Source organism: Pecten maximus, chromosome 2, assembly GCF_902652985.1.
Source record: "Pecten maximus chromosome 2, xPecMax1.1, whole genome shotgun sequence".
Classification (NCBI taxonomy): Eukaryota; Metazoa; Mollusca; class Bivalvia; order Pectinida; family Pectinidae; genus Pecten; species Pecten maximus.
In genome coordinates this window covers 20913492-20938074 of record NC_047016.1, presented here as the reverse complement: position 1 = coordinate 20938074, position 24583 = coordinate 20913492, and the positions used below count along the sequence as shown (strand labels likewise).

General features: G+C 38.0%; 1 protein-coding gene across 1 annotated transcript in view; it reads right to left on the bottom strand.

The window, feature by feature from the left end:
* LOC117321495 (rhomboid-related protein 2-like) overlaps nucleotides 1-23354 on the bottom strand; it is a 31416-nt gene extending 8062 nt beyond the window's left edge. The window contains exons 1-4 of the mRNA XM_033875911.1: nucleotides 23260-23354; nucleotides 22937-23144; nucleotides 18885-18908; nucleotides 2453-2608 (exon numbers count right to left, since the gene is read on the bottom strand). Of these exons, the coding sequence (XP_033731802.1) occupies nucleotides 2453-2608; nucleotides 18885-18908; nucleotides 22937-23041 (285 nt within the window). The 5' untranslated portion in view covers nucleotides 23042-23144; nucleotides 23260-23354. The remainder of the gene's footprint in view (nucleotides 1-2452; nucleotides 2609-18884; nucleotides 18909-22936; nucleotides 23145-23259) is intronic.
* Nucleotides 23355-24583: the final 1229 nt, after the last annotated feature.

Genomic DNA, 24583 nt, shown 5'->3' with positions numbered 1-24583 from the left:
CTCTTAGCCAATGTGAACAAAGCATTATTATGAAGTGTCTTAGTCTATGTGAACATAGCATTACTATGAAGTGTCTTAGTCTATGTGAACATAGCATTACTATGAAGTCTCTTAGCCAATGTGAACAAAGCATTACTATGAAGTGTCTTAGTCTATGTGAACATAGCATTACTCTAAAGTCTCTTAGTCTATGTGAACATAGCATTACTATGAAGTGTCTTAGCCAATGTGAACATAGCATTACTATGAAGTCTCTTAGCCAATGTGAACATAGCATTACTATGAAGTGTCTTAGCCAATGTGAACATAGCATTACTATGAAGTGTCTTAGTCTATGTGAACATAGCATTACTATGAAGTCTCTTAGCCAATGTGAACATAGCATTACTATGAAGTGTCTTAGTCTATGTGAACATAGCATTACTATGAAGTCTCTTAGCCAATGTGAACATAGCATTACTATGAAGTGTCTTAGTCTATGTGAACATAGCATTACTATGAAGTGTCTTAGTTTATGTGAACATAGCATTACTATGAAGTGTCTTAGTCTATGTGAACATAGCATTACTATGAAGTCTCTTAGCCAATGTGAACATAGCATTACTATGAAGTCTCTTAGTCTATGTGAACATAGCATTACTCTAAAGTCTCTTAGTCTATGTGAACATAGCATTACTATGAAGTCTCTTAGCCAATGTGAACATAGCATTACTCTAAAGTCTCTTAGCCAATGTGAACATAGCATTACTATGAAGTGTCTTAGTCTATGTGAACATAGCATTACTCTAAAGTCTCTTAGCCCATGTGAACATAGCATTACTCTAAAGTCTCTTAGTCTATGTGAACAAAGCATTACTCTAAAGTCTCTTAGTCTATGTGAACATAGCATTACTCTAACGTCTCTTAGCCAATGTGAACATAGCATTACTATGAAGTGTCTTAGCCAATGTGAACATAGCATTACTCTAAAGTCTCTTAGCCAATGTGAACATAGCATTACTCTAAAGTGCCTTAGCCTATGTGAACATAGCATTACTCTAACGTCTCTTAGTCTATGTGAACAAAGCATTACTCTAAAGTCTCTTAGTCTATGTGAACATAGCATTACTATGAAGTCTCTTAGTCTATGTGAACATAGCATTACTATGAAGTGTCTTAGCCAATGTGAACATAGCATTACTATGAAGTGTCTTAGTCTATGTGAACATAGCATTACTCTAACGTCTCTTAGCCAATGTGAACATAGCATTACTATGAAGTGTCTTAGCCAATGTGAACATAGCATTACTCTAAAGTGCCTTAGCCTATGTGAACATAGCATTACTATGAAGTGTCTTAGCCAATGTGATCATAGCATTACTATGAAGTGTCTTAGTCTATGTGAACATAGCATTACTATGAAGTGTCTTAGCCAATGTGAACATAGCATTACTCTAAAGTCTCTTAGCCAATGTGAACATAGCATTACTATGAAGTGTCTTAGCCAATGTGAACATAGCATTACTCTAAAGTCTCTTAGTCTATGTGAACATAGCATTACTATGAAGTGTCTTAGTCTATGTGAACATAGCATTACTATGAAGTCTCTTAGCCAATGTGAACAAAGCATTACTCTAAAGTCTCTTAGTCTATGTGAACATAGCATTACTATGAAGTGTCTTAGTCTATGTGAACATAGCATTACTATGAAGTCTCTTAGCCAATGTGAACATAGCATTACTATGAAGTGTCTTAGCCAATGTGAACATAGCATTACTATGAAGTGTCTTAGTCAATGTGAACATAGCATTACTATGAAGTGTCTTAGTCTATGTGAACATAGCATTACTATGAAGTGTCTTAGTCTATGTGAACATAGCATTACTATGAAGTGTCTTAGCCAATGTGAACAAAGCATTACTATGAAGTGTCTTAGTCTATGTGAACATAGCATTACTATGAAGTGTCTTAGTCTATGTGAACATAGCATTACTATGAAGTGTCTTAGCCAATGTGAACATAGCATTACTATGAAGTGTCTTAGTCTATGTGAACATAGCATTACTATGAAGTGTCTTAGTCTATGTGAACATAGCATTACTATGAAGTGTCTTAGCCAATGTGAACATAGCATTACTATGAAGCCTCTTAGCCAATGTGAACATAGCATTACTATGAAGTGTCTTAGTCTATGTGAACATAGCATTACTATGAAGTGTCTTAGTCTATGTGAACATAGCATTACTATGAAGTGTCTTAGCCCATGTGAACATAGCATTACTCTAAAGTCTTTTAGCCAATGTGAACATAGCATTACTCTAAAGTCTCTTAACCAATGTGAACATAGCATTACTCTAAAGTCTTTTAGCCAATGTGAACATAGCATTACCGCATGCACTACCTGAAGAAGTGACATTATATTTTCAACACAGCAATACTGCAGACTTTTTTATGATACATTATGTACACATACCATTGCCATGAACTCCTTGTATGTGATGTGGGCATCACCATCTCCATCTGCCCTCATCAGCAGCTCCTGAACTCTTTCATCAGGAATATTTTCTGTGATGCCCTCATCTATCAGCTCATCCCGAAGGTTTTTCAGGGGAAGCCCTTCACGACCATGCTGAAAAAATGGAGCAACAGATGTAAGGAATTGAAGGAAAACAAACAAACAAACATAAAAAAGAAACAAAGCCAGGAAAGTACCAAAAATGTATTATATATGCTTACAATCTTTATATAAAAGATACCCTTCCTAAACAAAGCTGGTTTTCATAGTACAACATGGCTAGTCATGTATTGTGTATAATATATTAAAATGATTTTATGATCATAATTGACTTAACACACTGTGACAGGACAACATTCAGGCACAGAAGAATATTGATATTTTGAATAAATGATTCTGTATTCACATCTTACTCTGATATAACGGTGATACTCTTATTACATGATATTGAGTATAGATTTAACAGTTTTTAATGTAACAGCTCACTGTTGTGTACTGTAATATATGTGTCAGTGATATTTGTTGAGTTGTGTGGAAATTATAGCACAGAAAATTCAAAATGAAATTTTCGACCACACTGATCAGCTACCTGAGGTATTGTTTTTCTAAATAATATTTCATAGCTATCAGTTTTAAACTAAAACCTCAGCCAAACAGTATATTAGCATATTGTCTGTACTGTCCTAAGTCAGTTAGACAGCATGAGATGTAAAATATAGTCAGAATTTTTTTTTTTTTATTAATTAGCATTTACAGAACCAATTCTAATTAACCAGATTATCAATGACTGTTATTCCTCATAGAGATACATGATATTATAAATACACACTTTATCAGAGTTGTTAACAAATAGCTTACTAGGAATAGCCTTTTAATGAAATACAAACATTTAACATCATGCCCCCTTAAAATTGTTCAATTATTTTCAGAGTTTACAATATCAATGATGACAGGTGGCTAAAAAGGATGTCAGTAATAAACTCATTATCTCATGAAATAACCAGACCTCCCTCAACCTTTTTTATGTTTACTTATGTACACTCCCCCATTGCCCAGGGAAACCCCTCTTTGTATGGTTAAATTTTGGTTTTGGGCCCATTCCCACCTTTTCCCCTTCCAATCGGGGCCCCCCCCCCCCCCCCCCCCCCCCCCCCTTTTTTTTTTTTTTTTTTTTTTTTTTTTTTTTTTTTTTTTTTTTTTTTTTTTTTTTAACAGCCCCTGGGGGGTTCTTAAATATTTTCGTGTTTAATTTTAGTTTTAAAAAATTTTCAAAAAAAATTTAAAAGAAATTTTGAAAAAATGAAAACAAGAGGAATTGAAAAAACCCAAAGAAACTTTTAAAAAACAAAACCTTACCCAAAAAAATTAATATTGCTGTAATTTTTTTAAAAAAGCCCCGTTAAAAAGCTGGATTAAAAATTTTAGTCGAATTTTTTTTTTTAAAATTTGATTTACAAAACCAAATTAATTAAACCCAAATTACAGGGCCCTTTTTTCCCAAAAAAATTATTGATTTTTTAAAAAATTTACACACTTTATCGATTTTAACAAAATCTTATGAAAAAGTTTAAATTTTAAAAATTTTTAAAATTCACCCCCCTTTTTAAAATTTTCCCAAATTTTTTTAAGGTTTACAAAAAAATTAAAAATGTTTTGGCCCAATGGCCCCAAAAAGGATTTTTTTCTAAAAAATTCTTACCCTTTTTAAAAACCCAAAACCCCCCAAAAAACCCCCCTTTTATTAAATTTTTAACCGCCCCCCTAACATTCCCTAAAATGTAAAAAAGCCCCCCAATTTTTTTTTTATTTTTTTAACCATTTCCCCCAAAAACCCCCCTTTAAACCAAATTAAAAAGATTTTATTCCCTAAAAATAATGTCTAAAAACCCCCCACATTTTCCCGGAGTTTTTAAACAAAACCACACCCAAATGCCTTTTAAATAAAAAAACCCTTCACACCCCCTTTTTAAAATTGGTTTTTTTTTAAACCAAACCTTACATCCCTGGATTTAAAACTGTAAACTAACCAGACCTCCCTCACACCTCCCTGATGTACTGTAAACTAACCAGACCTCCCTCACACCTCCCTGATGTACTGTAAACTAACCAGACCTCCCCCACACCTCCCTGATGTACTGTAAACTAACCAGACCTCCCTGATGTACTGTAAACTAACCAGACCTCCCTCACACCTCCCTGATGTACTGTAAACTAACCAGACCTCCCCCACACCTCCCTGATGTACTGTAAACTAACCAGACCTTCCTCACACCTCCCTGATGTACTGTAAACTAACCATACCTCCCTGATGTACTGTAAACTAACCACACCTCCCTGATGTACTGTAAACTAACCAGACCTCCCTCACACCTCCCTGATGTACTGTAAACTAACCACACCTCCCTGATGTACTGTAAATTAACCACACCTCCCCCACACCTCCCTGATGTACTGTAAACTAACCACACCTCCCTCACACCTCCCTGATGTACTGTAAACTAACCTGACCTCCCTCACACCTCCCTGATGTACTGTAAACTAACCATACCTCCCTCACACCTCCCTGATGTACTGTAAACTAACCAGATCTCCCCCACACCTCCCTGATGTACTGTAAACTAACCAGATCTCCCCCACACCTCCCTGATGTACTGTAAACTAACCACAGCTCCCCCACACCTCCCTGATGTACTGTAAACTAACCAGACCTCCCTCACACCTCCCTGATGTACTGTAAACTAACCACACCTCCCACACACCTCCCTGATGTACTGTAAACTAACCAGACCTCCCCCACACCTCCCTGATGTACTGTAAACTAACCACACCTCCTCACACCTCCCTGATGTACTGTAAACTAACCACACCTCCCCCACACATCCCTGATGTACTGTAAACTAACCAGACCTCCCCCACACCTCCCTGATGTACTGTAAACTAACCAGACCTCCCTCACACCTCCCTGATGTACTGTAAACTAACCAGACCTCCCTGATGTACTGTAAACTAACCACACCTCCCTGATGTACTGTAAACTAACCAGACCTCCCCCCACACCTCCCTGATGTACTGTAAACTAACCAGACCTCCCTGATGTACTGTAAACTAACCACACCTCCCCAACACCTCCCTGATGTACTGTTAACTAACCAGACCTCCCCCACACCTCCCTGATGTACTGTAAACTAACCACACCTCCCTCACACCTCCCTGATGTACTGTAAACTAACCACACCTCCCCCACACCTCCCTGATGTACTGTAAACTAACCACACCTCCCTCACACCTCCCTGATGTACTGTAAACTAACCAGATCTCCCCCACACCTCCTTGATGTACTGTAAACTAACCAGACCTCCCTCACACCTCCCTGATGTACTGTAAACTAACCATACCTCCCTCACACCTCCCTGATGTACTGTAAACTAACCACACCTCCCTGATGTACTGTAAACTAACCACACCTTCCTCACACCTCCCTGATGTACTGTAAACTAACCAGACCTCCCTCACACCTCCCTGATGTACTGTAAACTAACCATACCTCCCTCACACCTCCCTGATGTACTGTAAACTAACCAGATCTCCCCCACACCTCCCTGATGTACTGTTAACTAACCAGACCTCCCCCACACCTCCCTGATGTACTGTAAACTAACCAGACCTCCCCCACACCTCCCTGATGTACTGTAAACTAACCACACCTCCTCACACCTCCCTGATGTACTGTAAACTAACCACACCTCCCCAACACCTCCCTGATGTACTGTTAACTAACCAGACCTCCCCCACACCTCCCTGATGTACTGTAAACTAACCACACCTCCCTCACACCTCCCTGATGTACTGTAAACTAACCACACCTCCCCCACACCTCCCTGATGTACTGTAAACTAACCACACCTCCCTCACACCTCCCTGATGTACTGTAAACTAACCAGATCTCCCCCACACCTCCTTGATGTACTGTAAACTAACCAGACCTCCCTCACACCTCCCTGATGTACTGTAAACTAACCATACCTCCCTCACACCTCCCTGATGTACTGTAAACTAACCACACCTCCCTGATGTACTGTAAACTAACCACACCTTCCTCACACCTCCCTGATGTACTGTAAACTAACCAGACCTCCCTCACACCTCCCTGATGTACTGTAAACTAACCATACCTCCCTCACACCTCCCTGATGTACTGTAAACTAACCAGATCTCCCCCACACCTCCCTGATGTACTGTTAACTAACCAGACCTCCCTCACACCTCCCTGATCTACTGTAAACTAACCAGACCTCCCCACACATCCCTGATGTACTGTAAACTAACCAGACCTCCCCCACACCTCCCTGATGTACTGTAAACTAACCAGACCTCCCTCACACCTCCCTGATGTACTGTAAACTAACCAGACCTCCCTGATGTACTGTAAACTAACCAGACCTCCCTGATGTACTGTAAACTAACCACACCTCCCTCACACCTCCCTGATGTACTGTAAACTAACCACACCTCCCTGATGTACTGTAAACTAACCACACCTCCCTGATGTACTGTAAACTAACCACACCTCCCTCACACCTCCCTGATGTACTGTAAACTAACCACACCTCCCTCACACCTCCCTGATGTACTGTAAACTAACCACACCTCCCTCACACCTCCCTGATGTACTGTAAACTAACCACACCTCCCTGATGTACTGTAAACTAACCAGACCTCCCCCATACCTCCCTGATGTACTGTAAACTAACCAGACCTCCCCCACACCTCCCTGATGTACTGTAAACTAACCAGACCTCCCCCACACCTCCCTGATGTACTGTAAACTAACCACACCTCCCCCACACCTCCCTGATGTACTGTTAACTAACCAGACTTCCCCCACACCTCCCTGGTGTACTGTAAACTAACCAGACCTCCCTCACACCTCCCTGATGTACTGTAAACTAACCAGACCTCCTCACACCTCCCTGATGTACTGTAAACTAACCAGACCTCCCTCACACCTCCCTGATGTACTGTAAACTAACCAGACCTCCCCCACACCTCCCTGATGTACTGTAAACTAACCAGACCTCCCCCACACCTCCCTGATGTACTGTAAACTAACCAGACCTCCCTCACACCTCCCTGATGTACTGTAAACTAACCACACCTCCCTGATGTACTGTAAACTAACCAGACCTCCCTCACACCTCCCTGATGTACTGTAAACTAACCAGACCTCCCCTCACACCTCCCTGATGTACTGTAAACTAACCATACCTCCCTCACACCTCCCTGATGTACTGTAAACTAACCAGATCTCCCCCACACCTCCCTGATGTACTGTTAACTAACCAGACCTCCCCCACACATCCCTGATGTACTGTAAACTAACCAGACCTCCCCCACACCTCCCTGATGTACTGTAAACTAACCAGACCTCCCTCACACCTCCCTGATGTACTGTAAACTAACCAGACCTCCCTGATGTACTGTAAACTAACCACACCCTCCCTGATGTACTGTAAACTAAACCCACACCTCCCTCACACCTCCCTGATGTACTGTAAACTACCACACCTCCCTCACACCTCCCTGATGTACTGTAAACTAACCACACCTCCCTCACACCTCCCTGGATGTACGTAAACTAACCACACCTCCTGATGTACTGTAAACTAACCAGACCTCCCCCATACCTCCCTGATGTACTGTAAACTAACCAGACCTCCCCCACAACCTCCCTGATGTACTGTAACTAACCAGACCTCCCCACACCTCCCTGATGTACTGTAAACTAACCACACCTCCCCCACACCTCCCTGATGTACTGTTAACTAACCAGACCTCCCCCCACACCTCCCTGATGTACTGTAAACTAACCAGACCTCCCCTCACACCTCCCTGATGTACTGTAAACTAACCAGACCTCCTCACACCTCCCTGATGTACTGTAAACTAACCAGACCTCCCCCACACCTCCCTGATGTACTGTAAACTAACCACACCTCCCCAACACCTCCCTGATGTACTGTAAACTAACCAGACCTCCCTCACACCTCCCTGATGTACTGTAAACTAACCAGACCTCCCTGATGTACTGTAAACTAACCACACCTCCCTGATGTACTGTAAACTAACCAGATCTCCCTCACACCTCCCTGATGTACTGTAAACTAACCAGACCTCCCTCACACCTCCCTGATGTACTGTAACTAACCAGACCTCCCTGATGTACTGTAAACTAACCACACCTCCCTGATGTACTGTAAACTAACCAGACCTCCCTCACACCTACCTGATGTACTGTAAACTAACCAGACCTCCCTCACACCTCCCTGATGTACTGTAAACTAACCAGATCTTCCTCACACCTCCCTGATGTACTGTAAACTAACCACACCTCCCTCACACCTCCCTGATGTACTGTAAACTAACCACACCTCCCTCACACCTCCCTGATGTACTGTAAACTAACCACACCTCCCCCACACCTCCCTGATGTACTGTAAACTAACCACACCTCCCTCACACCTCCCTGATGTACTGTAAACTAACCAGATCTTCCTCACACCTCCCTGATGTACTGTAAACTAACCAGACCTCCCCCACACCTCCCTGATGTACTGTAAACTAACCAGACCTCCCTCACACCTCCCTGATGTACTGTAAACTAACCATACCTCCCCCACACCTCCCTGATGTACTGTAAACTAACCACACCTCCACCACACCTCCCTGATGTACTGTAAACTAACCACACCTCCCCCACACCTCCCTGATGTACTGTAAACTAACCAGACCTCCCTGATGTACTGTAAACTAACCAGACCTCCTCACACCTCCCTGATGTACTGTAAACTAACCACACCTCCCCCACACCTCCCTGATGTACTGTAAACTAACCACACCTCCCCCACACCTCCCTGATGTACTGTAAACTAACCAGACCTCCTCACACCTCCCTGATGTACTGTAAACTAACCAGACCTCCCTCACACCTCCCTGATGTACTGTAAACTAACCACACCTCCCCCACACCTCCCTGATGTACTGTAAACTAACCAGACCTCCCTGATGTACTGTAAACTAACCATACCTCCCTCACACCTCCCTGATGTACTGTAAACTAACCAGACCTCCCTGATGTACTGTAAACTAACCACACCTCCCTCACACCTCCCTGATGTACTGTAAACTAACCAGACCTCCCTGATGTACTGTAAACTAACCATACCTCCCTCACACCTCCCTGATGTACTGTAAACTAACCAGACCTCCCTGATGTACTGTAAACTAACCATACCTCCCTCACACCTCCCTGATGTACTGTAAACTAACCAGACCTCCCTCACACCTCCCTGATGTACTGTAAACTAACCAGACCTCCCTCACACCTCCCTGATGTACTGTAAACTAACCAGACCTCCTCACACCTCCCTGATGTACTGTAAACTAACCAGACCTCCCTCACACCTCCCTGATGTACTGTAAACTAACCATACCTCCCTCACACCTCCCTGATGTACTGTAAACTAACCATACCTCCCTCACACCTCCCTGATGTACTGTAAACTAACCAGACCTCCTCACACCTCCCTGATGTACTGTAAACTAACCAGACCTCCCCCACACCTCCCTGATGTACTGTAAACTAACCAGACCTCCCTGATGTACTGTAAACTAACCAGACCTTCCTCACACCTCCCTGATGTACTGTTAACTAACCAGACCTCCCTCACACCTCCCTGATGTACTGTAAACTAACCAGACCTCCCCCACACCTCCCTGATGTACTGTAAACTAACCAGACCTCCCTGATGTACTGTAAACTAACCAGACCTTCCTCACACCTCCCTGATGTACTGTAAACTAACCACACCTCCTCACACCTCCCTGATGTACTGTAAACTAACCAGACCTCCCTCACACCTCCCTGATGTACTGTAAACTAACCAGACCTTCCTCACAGCTCCCTGATGTACTGTAAACTAACCACACCTCCCTGATGTACTGTAAACTAACCAGACCTCCCCCACACCTCCCTGATGTACTGTAAACTAACCACACCTCCCCCACACCTCCCTGATGTACTGTAAACTAACCAGACCTCCCTCACACATCCCTGATCCACTGTATACTATATACAGTACGAGGAGGGTGATTTGGTACTCAAACGCTCACAGAGCGTTGTTCCGCGCAGCCCCCCACTCAGAATTTGCGCGGGTTTGCAGCGGGATTGCCGCGGGATTTGAGCGGGCTTCGAGCGGGCTTGAGCGGGTTCGCAGCGGGTTCGCAGCGGGCTTGAGCGGTTTTGTAGCGGGCTTGAGCGGACTTGTAGCAGCGGACCCGCTCGCCGGGGGGGCTTGTAGCGGGCCCGCTCGAGCGGACTTGTAGCGGACCCGCTCGAGCGGAATTGTAGCGGACCCGCTCGAGCGGAATTGAATAGGACCCGCTCAATCAGTAATGACGGTAGACTTTCAACAGCCTGGTGTCGATTAATTATACTTTAATGACCATGTATATGTTTTCAGTTGTATCGTCCATCGTAAGTATTTATTGGATGATGTACCTCAACTATGAGATACAAATTCATACGTGTAATGTATTGCTCATGAAATCTATGTTATAAGTTGAATAATATCTGCAATGTTGTACAATATGACAGTGTACTTGATGTCAGACCATTTTGATAAAAACTATTTGTAGGGAAATATTGTAGTTATTAAAGTTCAAATAGACTATTTTCATGCATGTGCAAGATCACTCACGAGTCATAAATCCAGTAATATTGGATATAGTCGTCATTTAGTGTTAGGAGCTGAGTCAATACATTGTAAATGTATCCTGTGACTGCTAACTGGTGACCGCCTTCTTTGGGAAAACAAAAGGTAATTATTCTGGTTAATGGTGGACAATGAACCAAGTGTCCACAGCAGCTTTAATTCATTCTTACGGAATGGGGACGGGTCAAAAGGCGGTTTTATCATCATTTCTAGAGTACTTAGGACGGTCGGATCTTGGTCAGAATTTTTGTGCACCTCGAGTGGGATATGGGGAACACGGAAATGTGCTCAATCCGGTAACCATTTTAATAGTGGACAATGAGCCACGTGTCCACGGCAGCATTATTACAATTCTGATTTAGCTGACCTTTGTATAGATGACGTTTTGTGCATGACCTCGGAGAGGCCACATAAGGGGCTCGTTATTTTGATCTCGACTTATTTTTACGTAGACATTTGAAGTATTTAGCTAGCAACATGTCCGTTTGAGAAAATTATCTTTGAATTTCTGTAGTAAGTTTCATAAACTTTTCAATTATTTGAACATTTCGTAGTTTTAAATCCACGGCCTAAAGATATTGTGTTTTTATTACTATCATTATTTATGTGTCCATCGGGGACATCTCTTGCATGGCTAATATCACGGACATACACTTACATGTATATTACCGGTAGATATCGAAATCAGTGCTAATAGTTTCCCAACTATAGTAGGTAATCATTTAATTACTTTCTTATCAGAAAAAAAAATCGTCACAAGTGCATTGCTCTACTCGAGCTGACTTGAATTATATTTTTTGTAATCGTATGATGTTGATGAGATGTATACTCGCAAGACTAATAAAGAATTGAAAAAATTGTTACCATTTTAGCAGCCTGGTACAAGATTATTTTGTGAGATATCGAACACTTTTGTAAAGGATAATCGATTGCCTTCCCGATCTCTTTTTGCCAGCAAAGAAATACATGTAGTCCGGTCTTTGATTACAAGACCGAGCATAATAGTATATACGTACAATATCTTATGTTGTATATATGCTATTAAATGGAAATTGTCAAATAAAATACAATTTAAACTATATAGACCACAGAATGATTGTGTGTGTAGTCCAATATTCTTTCTTTATTGTGAGAAAAACAATACATTTGTGTCATCTGTCATGTGTATGTGATAAAAATGTCAACAAAAACACATTTTAAACAAATTTTTATCAATTATAACGACAACATGGGAATATTTCCTGTCCTTTTTATTTCGGAAGTAAAAAAAAAAAAATAAAAAAATACGTACTGACTATGCGAAAGTCACCATTATTATCAAGACCTAACACCCAAACAATGTGAAGTATTTCCTCCTTCACCGAGCTATTGACCAGTCCATTTTATGTCCGATGAAGCCTGAGATTAGATTAACTCTAATTGTATTAGATACACAGTGTACATACATGTAATTGAAATTTTCCATTGAAACTGGTAGGTAACAAAGAGTTTCAGGAGAAGATATGAACCTTATCTTCAGAGAATGTAGGAGATGAGTATCATTATCTGTTTTCCTGTAAAAACGCAATCATTGAAAATTTGCAAAGAAATTACATATTCTAAATTATTACCGCTCAAATCCAAATAAAACTAAACTAAAAGTCTGTTTAAGGTCATAATTATAAACGGAAGTTCTAAATGGTTTGTCTTTTTTTTCTAAAAAAATCTCTTCTTTGATTACGTGTATGTAATATAATCCTATGAATATTATGTTTTTGTAACTGGATTGTTTATTCATATATATGTACGTGTGTTACAATGTTAATGTTCCTCATGTAACACATTTCCATGTGTTATAGTATCCAAATAAAACTGTGTGTATGGAGACCACGTGGTTAAAATCGCGTCATTTACAAATCATGATTGGAGTTAATCAATGTGATATAGATAAATCCTCTATACACAGTACAAATACCGGTCGTGTACAGTGTAGTTACCGTTATAGAAATGTTTTCACCTGCTGTTAACATCTGCCAATCACAGATTTTGATTACAATAGCGAGTATACCTGTATCGCAGTGACCCCATCGGACCCCTACAGGTTTTTTTTACCTGCGGGCGGAATGTTGTTACATAAGGATTTAGCCTATGCTCCATGTTTACTAGTCTACCTGTATCTCACCTCTTACATTTAGGTCTTTTAGAATAAGGCACCTGCCGTTTTCCTTTTGAGGCCGTAATAGCGGAAGTAAAACCCGTTAAATCCGTATGCGATGATAATTGTATTAATCATTCTTAAATCATATATATATTTCAGATTTAAATTAGGTACGTAATATGTATTGTTGAAAGTTATACATTTATAATATGTACATTGTACGTATTGGTTTAATGGTTGCAACATATCAAGATATACACGTGCATTTACTTTCACTATATCTTTATATATAACCCCCCCCCCCCCCCCCCCCTCCTCTCTCTCTCTCCCGCTAAACCAATTTGTAAACATGTTAAAAAATAATATTATATTAAAATATTATATTATGCCATCTTGCTGTATTTTTTTCATGTATACTTGTGTCGGGAAAGGTGGTTTTTGCCCAATCTCTTATATACATATAAGTTCCAATAAAAATATGTTTAAATAAAAAATCAGGGTAACTATTTATGTCAGGTTTCGTAAGAAAATAGAACACTCAGTATCCATATTTTTAATTTCAACACATCTTATTGACGAGATGTTAAGTTAATAGGATTGGACATCAGACATAGCCTATATAGATCGATATCGTGATACACTTATTTATTGATCTTCATATTACTTTAATAAGGACGAACTTGGATATTTTACCCAAACATGCATATACAATTTACATATATATACACATAATACTAATCATAATAACAACATTATCCGTAATAAATCATATACATGTATTTGTTTCAACAAGCACATACAAATGTACATGTACATGTATAATGTATATATGAGACATACGTTATGGGTCCGGTTGTTCAAAACAAATGTGTTTTCATTTTAGGAAAAATGTCAAGACTGGTTACCTATCAAACGGGTGATATACAGATTAATAAGTTTACAATACAGTACATTTTACCGTCTCAGCTTATGTAAATGATAAGGATGACCACAATTCATTTCAAATATTTCATTCAGAGAATTACATAAATATTATATATATATATATATATATATGAATGGATTGAACAACAAACTAAGCCTACATGTATCAGTGTATACTGCCCATCGCCAGCCGTCGAAAAACTGTCTCGGTACCCCGTACATTGCGCGTGCATTGTGCATACTACGACGTTTACCGAGCATTGAATACATTTGTAGGTAACTCAGACGGGCATGGCTACATAACGGCTGGCAATCGTACAATTCGACCACATTTCAAATCCTGCCTATATCAAAGACAATGTTTCACTGACAGAACTAATTGCCTTCTTTATTTTAATATATCATACATAACTACGATACTTTAAGTGGATATATCACGCACAAATGTATATACATGTATAAGATAAATGATTGTTCGCGCACAGCGCTAGCGAGAGCTTAACTAGAGTACATGTGAAATATCACGTGACTTATTGCGAATCTACATCACCTTATACCAAAATAGATATAAACATATATATTGCACTCATATTTTGCTCAGTTGTCATCGCTGTGAGCTTCGCAACTTGTAGATATGTACATATGTATGCAAAATAGATAAATGTTGGTGGTTTGATCTCTTAATCTTCCGTATTCTGCATAAACTGGTGGTTTTGTTTTCTATTATTCATGTAGTTAGTATAATTGACATCCAAACTTAAATATTTCATCAACTACGTCTTCCCCCATATGTTATTGACACCAGCGAATATCAAATCTGAGAACTACTTTTTATTAGAAAATGGTCACCTTTAGGTCGAAACAGGCCAAATTGCGTCATGTTCCTCTTTCATACGATCCAGCTAACATGTACATGTACTGTATGTACACCAAAAAGACAAAACAACTTAGAAATATATCAGAATACTCAATCTAATTAAAATCAGATGTACATTTGCATTTTGCACTACGCTACTCTCCGTATGAACATTTTTAGATACAAGATGTTGTTTAAAAAATAACTTTGTGTTTAACCTTTTTCTATGATTATACTTTAAGATCCATAAAATGTATTTTTGTTAAACTAAACTTCATTACTTACGCTACCAAATTACTCTTGATTTGATAATTACACAAGCAGAGAACAACTCAAGCAAGTGAATACGAAACATATTTTGTAAACGTTACATTACATTCTGCGAACGTTTCTGATGAAATAAATATGAGTTCCTTCTTATTCATCGTTATATTTAAAAAAAAAAAAGATTGCAGGATTTCTTGGGTCCATGTTACGGGAGCGGGATCGCTGGCTGAGCGGGTTTGCTGGCCCGCCGGAGCGGGATCGCTGGCTGAGCGGGTTTGCTGGCCCGCCGGAGCGGGATCGCTGGCTGAGCGGGGTTGCTGCTTGTCAGAGCGGAATCGCTGCGTGAGCGGGATCGCAGCGACATCGCTTGCGCGGGATTACGGCGGGATTGCAGCGGGGTTTTAATCCCCATCGCTCGACGGGCGCAAACGCGCTGTGAGCGTTTGAGTACCAAATCACCCTCCTCATACTGTATGTCTGGTTTATAATGAGTATAATGGGTGTAACTAGGAACCCACATAGACACAAACATCACTATAATGGTCTATAAACACTTACATAGAAACAAACATCACTATAATTGTCTATAAACACTTAACAGACAGTGTTTCCAATGTACATTATGGGAAGACATATTCAATTACATGTAACAGGTTTATTTACTGTTAAACCAAACAAACTGATCACAATGTACCAGATTTTATCATAAACTCTCAAGTAATTAATAACATATTAAAGTTTTTTTTAGATAGTTGATACAGGTATTGAAACACTAATGTCAATAGCAGGGCCTATGGTTAGCCATATGATACATACTACCATTGATAAAGTGCCTCAAGTTCTGTTAAACTGAACCATACATATAGTTAAGTTATCTATTAGCCATGTGAAATATCTATTTAGATGACCCTTAAATATGAATGGGTTTAATGCTGGATTTGATGACATTCAGAGTGATACAAAGTACATGCTAAAAAATGAATCATTGACAAATCAAAGTATTCCTTCATTAGCATATATGCCAAAAAAAAATATTAAAGTAATTTTATTTTACCTTCTTTCTTATTTTGAATGTAGTTTACACTTAAATAATACCGCACAATTAATTTACACAGTCATCAGGTCTGTATATTTGTATTTTTCAATCTAAAAATTAAAAAAAAAAAAAAAAAAAAATGAATGCATATTTAAGATACCAAATAATTTAATATTATCAGAACAAGTGTATTGTGTACAGTATTTGATATACATGTCTTACAAAAAAAATTGACATTTTGGCATTAATTAAGTTACTCTGAAATTACAGACAATTCTAAATGTGAACTTTATTGTTCACTCCTGTATTTCCTGTTAGGCACAGGGTCTTATGACATAGTCTTATGACTCAGAATGAAATATTTAACCAAAGGTCTGACCTCCCAGATCACTTACTTTAAATATTTCATTCAGTCATCACATCAGAATATGTCAAGCCCCTGTGGAATGAAGCTAGGAATGTACATTATGATGTTTATATCTCATACAGACCGATAGACAATGTGTACCATTAATTATAGGCTCCAGTATATAATCCTTTCTTTAAATCCATATATTGTTTGTATTCTATCCTTGAAAATAATGAACTTAAGTCAAAAGGAACTATTATTAACATAGACAATATATGTCCTGTTTTCAAGGAAACAATGCTTAAGTTGAATAAATGAATTTTAAAAATCCCTTAATTAGTATTATGTTTTCTACATTTCACTGTCATAATCACAATTAAGGAGATATTGAAGATTGTTTTCTACCAAGTACCAACTCAATATTATCATACCAATAATAATTACTAACAAATGTTTCCACATACAAAAGTTGAATTTCTCGTGTAATATTCTATAAAGTTATATCAACCAAAACAGACAAGGTTTTTGTGAGGAAATATTGAAGGTCATAATATTGTGTTTAGCAGAATCAGTAAAACTACATGGACCTAACTTTAAAATGGGATAAGTAAAGTAATTGTATGTGGGAACCTACAAAATGACACATACTTCCTTGACCATGTACAAATCAAATTACTGACCAGGCAAATATGTCCATCTACACTGGCAAGTCACAGTTGACCTAAGGAATGTATTTTGCAAAGATAATCAATCTCAAAACATTGAAGGCTGTCATAAACTATGTGTCAAATTCCTAGTGAAAAACTGACTAATATGTAAAACGCCATCGTGTGAATAATAATATACATGTACCTGGACAGTATAAAAAACACACGACCAGTTAATATATATATATACATGTATCTGTAAATATCAGAACAGTGTTAGCATATATACACACATCATAACATGTCTAGTATTGGTCATCCCTCAAGTCATGTCTCTCTGGATAGCTAATAAACTGGCTATCAAATACACACCAGTGACACACAAATTACTGCTGACAGACTCGACACAGACTCCATAGCTTAAGCTATAACTAGCTATAGTTGATGAGTTTATGGGTAATGCGAGAGATCCCAGAGGAATCTTGGTGTCCATCATTTAATTATCTTTATTGAGTCTATATAAAGACTGCATGATTTTTTCTTTACTTTTCTCAATTTACATCTTTAAATCATTCTGCATATAAATCTAAGAAAAATCAAAAAAATCTCTTGAGAAATATTGCAGTGGTTTTTCTATGAATTTTGGGAATTCCAACTGATCTAAATTGGGAAAACTTTCCATGCAAATCATGTAAAGAATTAGATTTACATGCTAGTTAATGCAATTGTTTTATAAGTGCTATGCTTACCCATTCTATTTAGAATGCAGTCTTAGCTGTATACGTGAGGGCACACACCACTTTTTAACCTTTCTGGTCTAATTTCTGGTGTATTTAATATTTGCCGTTACATATTTTTCTGTCTTTTTCTGAAGTTTTATTCAATGGACACAATTGGATTTTTTTAATTTCTTTTGGGGAAAAATTAGGATAAAATGCATTTGGAATGAGATTATTTTGCGCATCCAATTATATAAGCAGGGAAAACACTGACATAGGTATAATGAAATTTAGCCACATTTCATAATTTCATTCTATGATTGGTCTTACAATTAAATGGATATTACAATGGATGAAAGGGGAAGCTAACTATATGTCAAGTTTCAGAAATATTCTTCTAGAACTTCTCAAGAAATAGTGATCACGAATGAAAATCAAATGAATATCAAAATCCAAGATGGCTATCTGTCTGCCATTTTGTTTCTCTGTTTATCCCTGATCAGACTCAAAATTGAATGGGTACATCACTGTAACAGTAAGGGACCAGAATGTCAACCTACACAAATGTGTCATATCCTTCCAGGAATTTCCATAGAATACCTCTCAAGATGATGGAGGGTTAAAAATGTTTTTTTATCTAATCAACTGAGAGTTACTGTAAGTATATCATACAGGAACGCTTACCTGAGCAAACATGGGCTTGAATTTCTGTAAACAGCATCAGACATGTAAAAACAAAAAGAGCATTCATAAACACATATTTTCATCTATTATATAGGAATTTATTTACCAAAACACTTTCACCATTTTTCACAGCAACTTCACAGTGATATATATATAACAGGAAAAAATATGAAACAGCACACATGTTATACACTATGTTTTACATATTCCTTTTGTTCTTATTTTTTATCTTATAATTAAGTCGTCAATCTAGATCAAAGCCAATTTTACCTAACATAATGTCAGACAGTTGGACACATTATAGGTATAAGTCTGTTTGGCCAGGGCACCCTGGTGGAGCTGCCAGTCAGAACAGTATAGCCATTCACTTTATCACACAGATTTTCTATTCAGATAATGATGAACAATCAACACATTCAACTTTAGAATACATGCTTGTTCTAGAACACCTTGGTATTTACTTAATACTACACAACCAATTTGTTCAAAATAGTAATGTAGGCTGGATGTCAAGGACTGATGTCACTAGCGGACCTGTATATAACATCAATTACTGAACTTATCAACATTTTTTTAATGATACAACTTTAATTTGTGGTGTACTGATTTAAATTCTCAGTCAATCACAATTTGAATACCATATAAATATTTCATTTGTAATGGAAGACAAGAATATTTTTCACTCTGGCTTGTAACATGAACTTCCTAGCCCTGTAATAAGTAGTGATGTAACTCCCATTGTTTTCTATGGGTACTCCTATATGTTTGGTCAGGATCAATAAGGAGCTAATATAGTTAAAACATTCTTGGGTCATGACTCATGACATGTTTCAAGTTTTTTATTTACCAAATGCAATACAACAGATGCATTTGTCTAGCTATATTACAACAAAAAATGGCACATAATAATATCAGTATAATTTCCTTTTTTTTAAAAAGAATTTTATGATGTAAATGAAAAAGAAAAAAGACTATATATATACAAAACTTAATAGACTTTAACAAATGAAAACATTAAATTATGTACAGTTAAGTCATTTTTGCTATACTGTCTGTGGTAGGTTGTTATACTATCTGTGGTAGGTTGTAATACTATCTGTGATAGGTTGTTACACTATCTGTGGTAGGTTGTAATAACTATCTGTGGTAGGTTGTAATACTATCTGTGGTAGGATGTAATAATATCTGTGGTGGGCTGTAATACTGTCTGTGGTAGGTTGTTATACTATCTGTGGTAGGTTGTTATACTATCTGTGGTAGGTTGTTATACTATCTGTGGTAGATTGTTACACTATCTGTGGTAGGTTGTTATACTATCTGTGGTAGGTTGTAATACTATCTGTGGTAGGTTGTAATACTATCTGTGGTAGGTTGTAATACTATCTGTGGTAGGTTATTATAATATCTGTGGTAGGTTGTAATACTATCTGTGGTAGGTTGTAATACTATCTGTGGTAGGTTGTTATACTATCTGTGGTAGGTTGTAATACACTCTGTGATAGGCTGTAATACTATCTGTGGTAGGTTGTTATACTATCTGTGGTAGGTTGTAATACTATCTGTGGTAGGTTGTAATACTATCTGTGGTAGGTTATTATAATATCTGTGGTAGGTTGTAATACTATCTGTGGTAGGTTGTAATACTATCTGTGGTAGGTTGTTATACTATCTGTGGTAGGTTGTAATACACTCTGTGATAGGCTGTAATACTATCTGTGGTAGGTTGTTATACTATCTGTGGTAGGCTGTAATACTATCTGTGGTAGGCTGTAATACTATCTGTGGTAGGTTGTTATACTATCTGTGGTAGGTTGTTATACTATCTGTGGTAGGTTGTTATACTATCTGTGGTAGGTTGTAATACTATCTGTGGTAGGTTGTAATACTATCTGTGGTAGGTTGTAATACTGTCTGTGGTAGGTTGTAATACTATCTGTGGTAGGTTGTTATACTATCTGTGATAGGTTGTAATACTGTCTGTGGTAGGTTGTTATACTATCTGTGGTAGGTTGTAATACTATCTGTGGTAGGTTGTAATACACTCTGTGATAGGCTGTAATACTATCTGTGGTAGGCTGTAATACTATCTGTGGTAGGTTGTTATACTATCTGTGATAGGTTGTAATACTATCTGTGGTAGGTTGTAATACTGTCTGTGGTAGGTTGTATATGTGGTAGGTTGTAATACTATCTGTGGTAGGCTGTAATACTATCTGTGGTAGGCTGTAATACTATCTGTGGTAGGCTGTAATACTATCTGTGGTAGGTTGTAATACTATCTGTGGTAGGTTGTAATACTGTCTGTGGTAGGTTGTAATACTATCTGTGGTAGGTTGTAATACTATCTGTGGTAGGTTGTAATTACTGTCTGTGGTAGGTTGTAATACTATCTGTGATAGGCTGTAATACACTCTGTGATAGGCTGTAATATTATCTGTGGTAGGTTGTTATAATATCTGTGATAGGCTGTAATACACTCTGTGATAGGCTGTAATACTATCTGTGGTAGGTTGTAATACTATCTGTGATAGGCTGTAATACACTCTGTGATAGGCTGTAATACTATCTGTGGTAGGTTGTAATACTATCTGTGATAGGCTGTAATACACTCTGTGATAGGCTGTAATACTATCTGTGGTAGGTTGTAGTACTGTCTGTGATATATATGGCATTATCATGATATGGCATGTAGAACTCTTTCTGGTATATATCTGATGGCCAATTATCTCTATATAATACTACATGTATATGGTTATTATTTCCAGCTCCACTAGCTAATATATTGTCTTGTAGAACTCTATTTGTAACGACAGGGATTATCAACCTACACTACCAAAGTTAAAGTATTAAACTTTAATCCAAGTATTTAAAATAATCAGTGTAATACAACAACTGTACACTTATCAGTAAAACTTTTGTTATGTGGCTTGTGTTGTGAATGCCAAAATCATAAAAATATTGACAAAACAAGAAAACAAGCCCAAGTTTGGAGTAGGTGATTATCAATTACGAATATATGTTATTTTACAAACCACAAGAACATATTTTCAATGGTTTTTGAGAACAACTGTTGTGTTATATTTAGAGAAATATAGGATCTATAAAATTGATTTTGTAACATTTACAATTTTGATGTACTTTAGGTATTTTGCAAGTTCACAAATAATCAAAACATGCAAATAAGACTAGTTAATGAGTTGCTCATTTCCACTTGACTAGAGGCAGCAGGCGCGGATCCAGGAATTTGAAAAGGGAGGGGTCCAGTAATTTAGTAATTTTTTTTTGGCGAGGGGTCTGGGGGCCAAAATTTTGGAAAATGAAATGATTATAGCAAATTTTGCAATCTTTCGGGGATGAGATTTTCGATAAGCAGGGGGTGGGGGGTTTGGCATAGGTTTTTTTTTAAGGCTATAAAAAAAATTTCCTCATCCAAAAAAGGACCCCCAGGACCCCCCCATCCCCCTGGATCCGCTAGTGAGCAGCAGGGAGAGAAGTATGTCTCACTATATTGGTGCTATATGTACTACATTGTTAACAAGCCTCTTAACTGGGCACGTACATTGTACCATATAATATACCCATGTGCACATGCATGCTCTAGATGTATCAGTCAGCTTTAAATATAGAAAATAGTGATATACTACTGTAGCTGATAGCATTTGATAGATAACGAAAACGCTCTATAATATAAGGGTTATCTTCGTGACATGAATATTTATACTTCATTCATAATTACTGGAATGATATGTATTCTATAGAGTTTATCTATAAAGGATAGATACTACAGTTCTATTTTTAAAGCTGACTAAACAAACAGTCACTCTGAAAGCTCCTATGGTCTTACATTGTAATGATTTCAAATCGAAACAATTTATTATAAAAGGATTACTCTGTAAACAGTGGGGTGGGTGTAGCGGTGCCCCCTTTTATCTCGTATATTATATATAGCTAGCTATATCTGGTATATAGTACGGGTGTAGGCGGGGCTACACCACGGCGTTGTTGCAACTAGGGATTATACAACCTGATTATAGTAACGTTGTGTTACTTACGTTTTCTAACTCTCTCCTCAAGTTTTCCTCCATCTCGACCTCCTCTGGGAGGGGCTGCTCTTCGTCCATCACCCGTCGACCTCGCCTGCCCCCTCGTATCGGCATCCTGATAATAAAACCGGCGTACTCTGGAAGGTCTGCAGTGTACACGGGTTGTCAACACTAGACTGAGATCGAAGAGTTACCTGTAGATGGCCGCGGGAAAACCCTGTGAAATCAACCAGAACCAAGGTCACATATACCACGTGATCTGAATAATAATAAAACTTGTGATAGACTTTAGGTTACATGTAAATTATACTACACTAGTTATTACAACAAACCTGTGTGTTTTCAGTGACATGTGGCGTTCCCCGAGGCATTGCCTGGTGTTTATATTTACCTCAGGCCTTGGGCATCTTGTGTGTATTGATCATATCCGCGTCCCCGGGATGTTCTCTTCCGACTATTTATACATAGATCGTCTCCGTTTATGGTACAATTATATAATACTAACACTACAGCACACCTCGTACTTCTCGAACTGCAGACCCCAACAACTTGATATCTGTCTTTTTCGGGATGTATGTTGTTCTCAGTAAAATTTACTATTCAAAATATCCTATGTAATTAAATTTCTTTATGAACATATATATTTTTTGTATATATATTTGCTGCATAATTTGGCCAGGTCAAACATGATTCAATCAGAGACATATATACTCTGATTCAATGTCGATTTTTTAGGGGAGGAGGAAGTTCTGTCAGCAATACGAATGTGCTTCTGTGCACACAAAACCTCCAATTCTACATGGAACTTCGACAAAGCACATTTTTTAACTTCTCTGGGTTTTTTTTTACCCCAAACTTCTATCGTAATCGTAGTAAATCCATTATGCATAAATTCATGTATAATTTATTGCTCAAAATATATAAGTGAAGTTACAAAAACAATTACAATTGTACCTGTCTTCTTCGACGTCAATGGTTGGCTGATGTCAGCTAATGGTGCGTTTTGTATCGATGTAGACTATCACCGGTTACACAGTATAAATTTTAATTAGGACGAATACAATTTGAACGGTACTTTGTTAATTGGGGAGTTTAGTCCTTCGTGTCCACCACTCCGCCGTCGACCAAATATGTGATTATTTTGCTCCTCTTTTGTTTATTTTCGAGTATTTTGATTATTGACCTTATATTGGTGTCACTGAGTTGACTTCTGTCCTCTAATGTAGGTAAACTTAACACGAGAGGGGGCAGGTCTTCAATTGTACATGATGACGTCACAATAATCTTTCAACTAACAGTACAATTCACCAACAAAAACGGATGACTTATTTTCATATGGAATATATTTTCGATGATGGATCTTGTTAACTAAATAGTATTTACAATGTGCCTTGCGGCGAGTTTGGTTTCAAAATTAATTTAATTAACTTAATTTAATGGAGTAGTAATGGAAAACGCTAGGGGCCTCTAGGTCCATAATTATCATGTAATACGGTTGTAAAGAATTACAGTACACTAACGAAAATAGCGTAGTTTATTTGTTTAGAAATTCTCATTTACTATAAATTTACAACCAACAGTAGGATAACTATTCATTTTACAACGCGTTATATCTCTTCCTCACTTCGGTGTTACAAAGATTTGTTTATGTCGCTC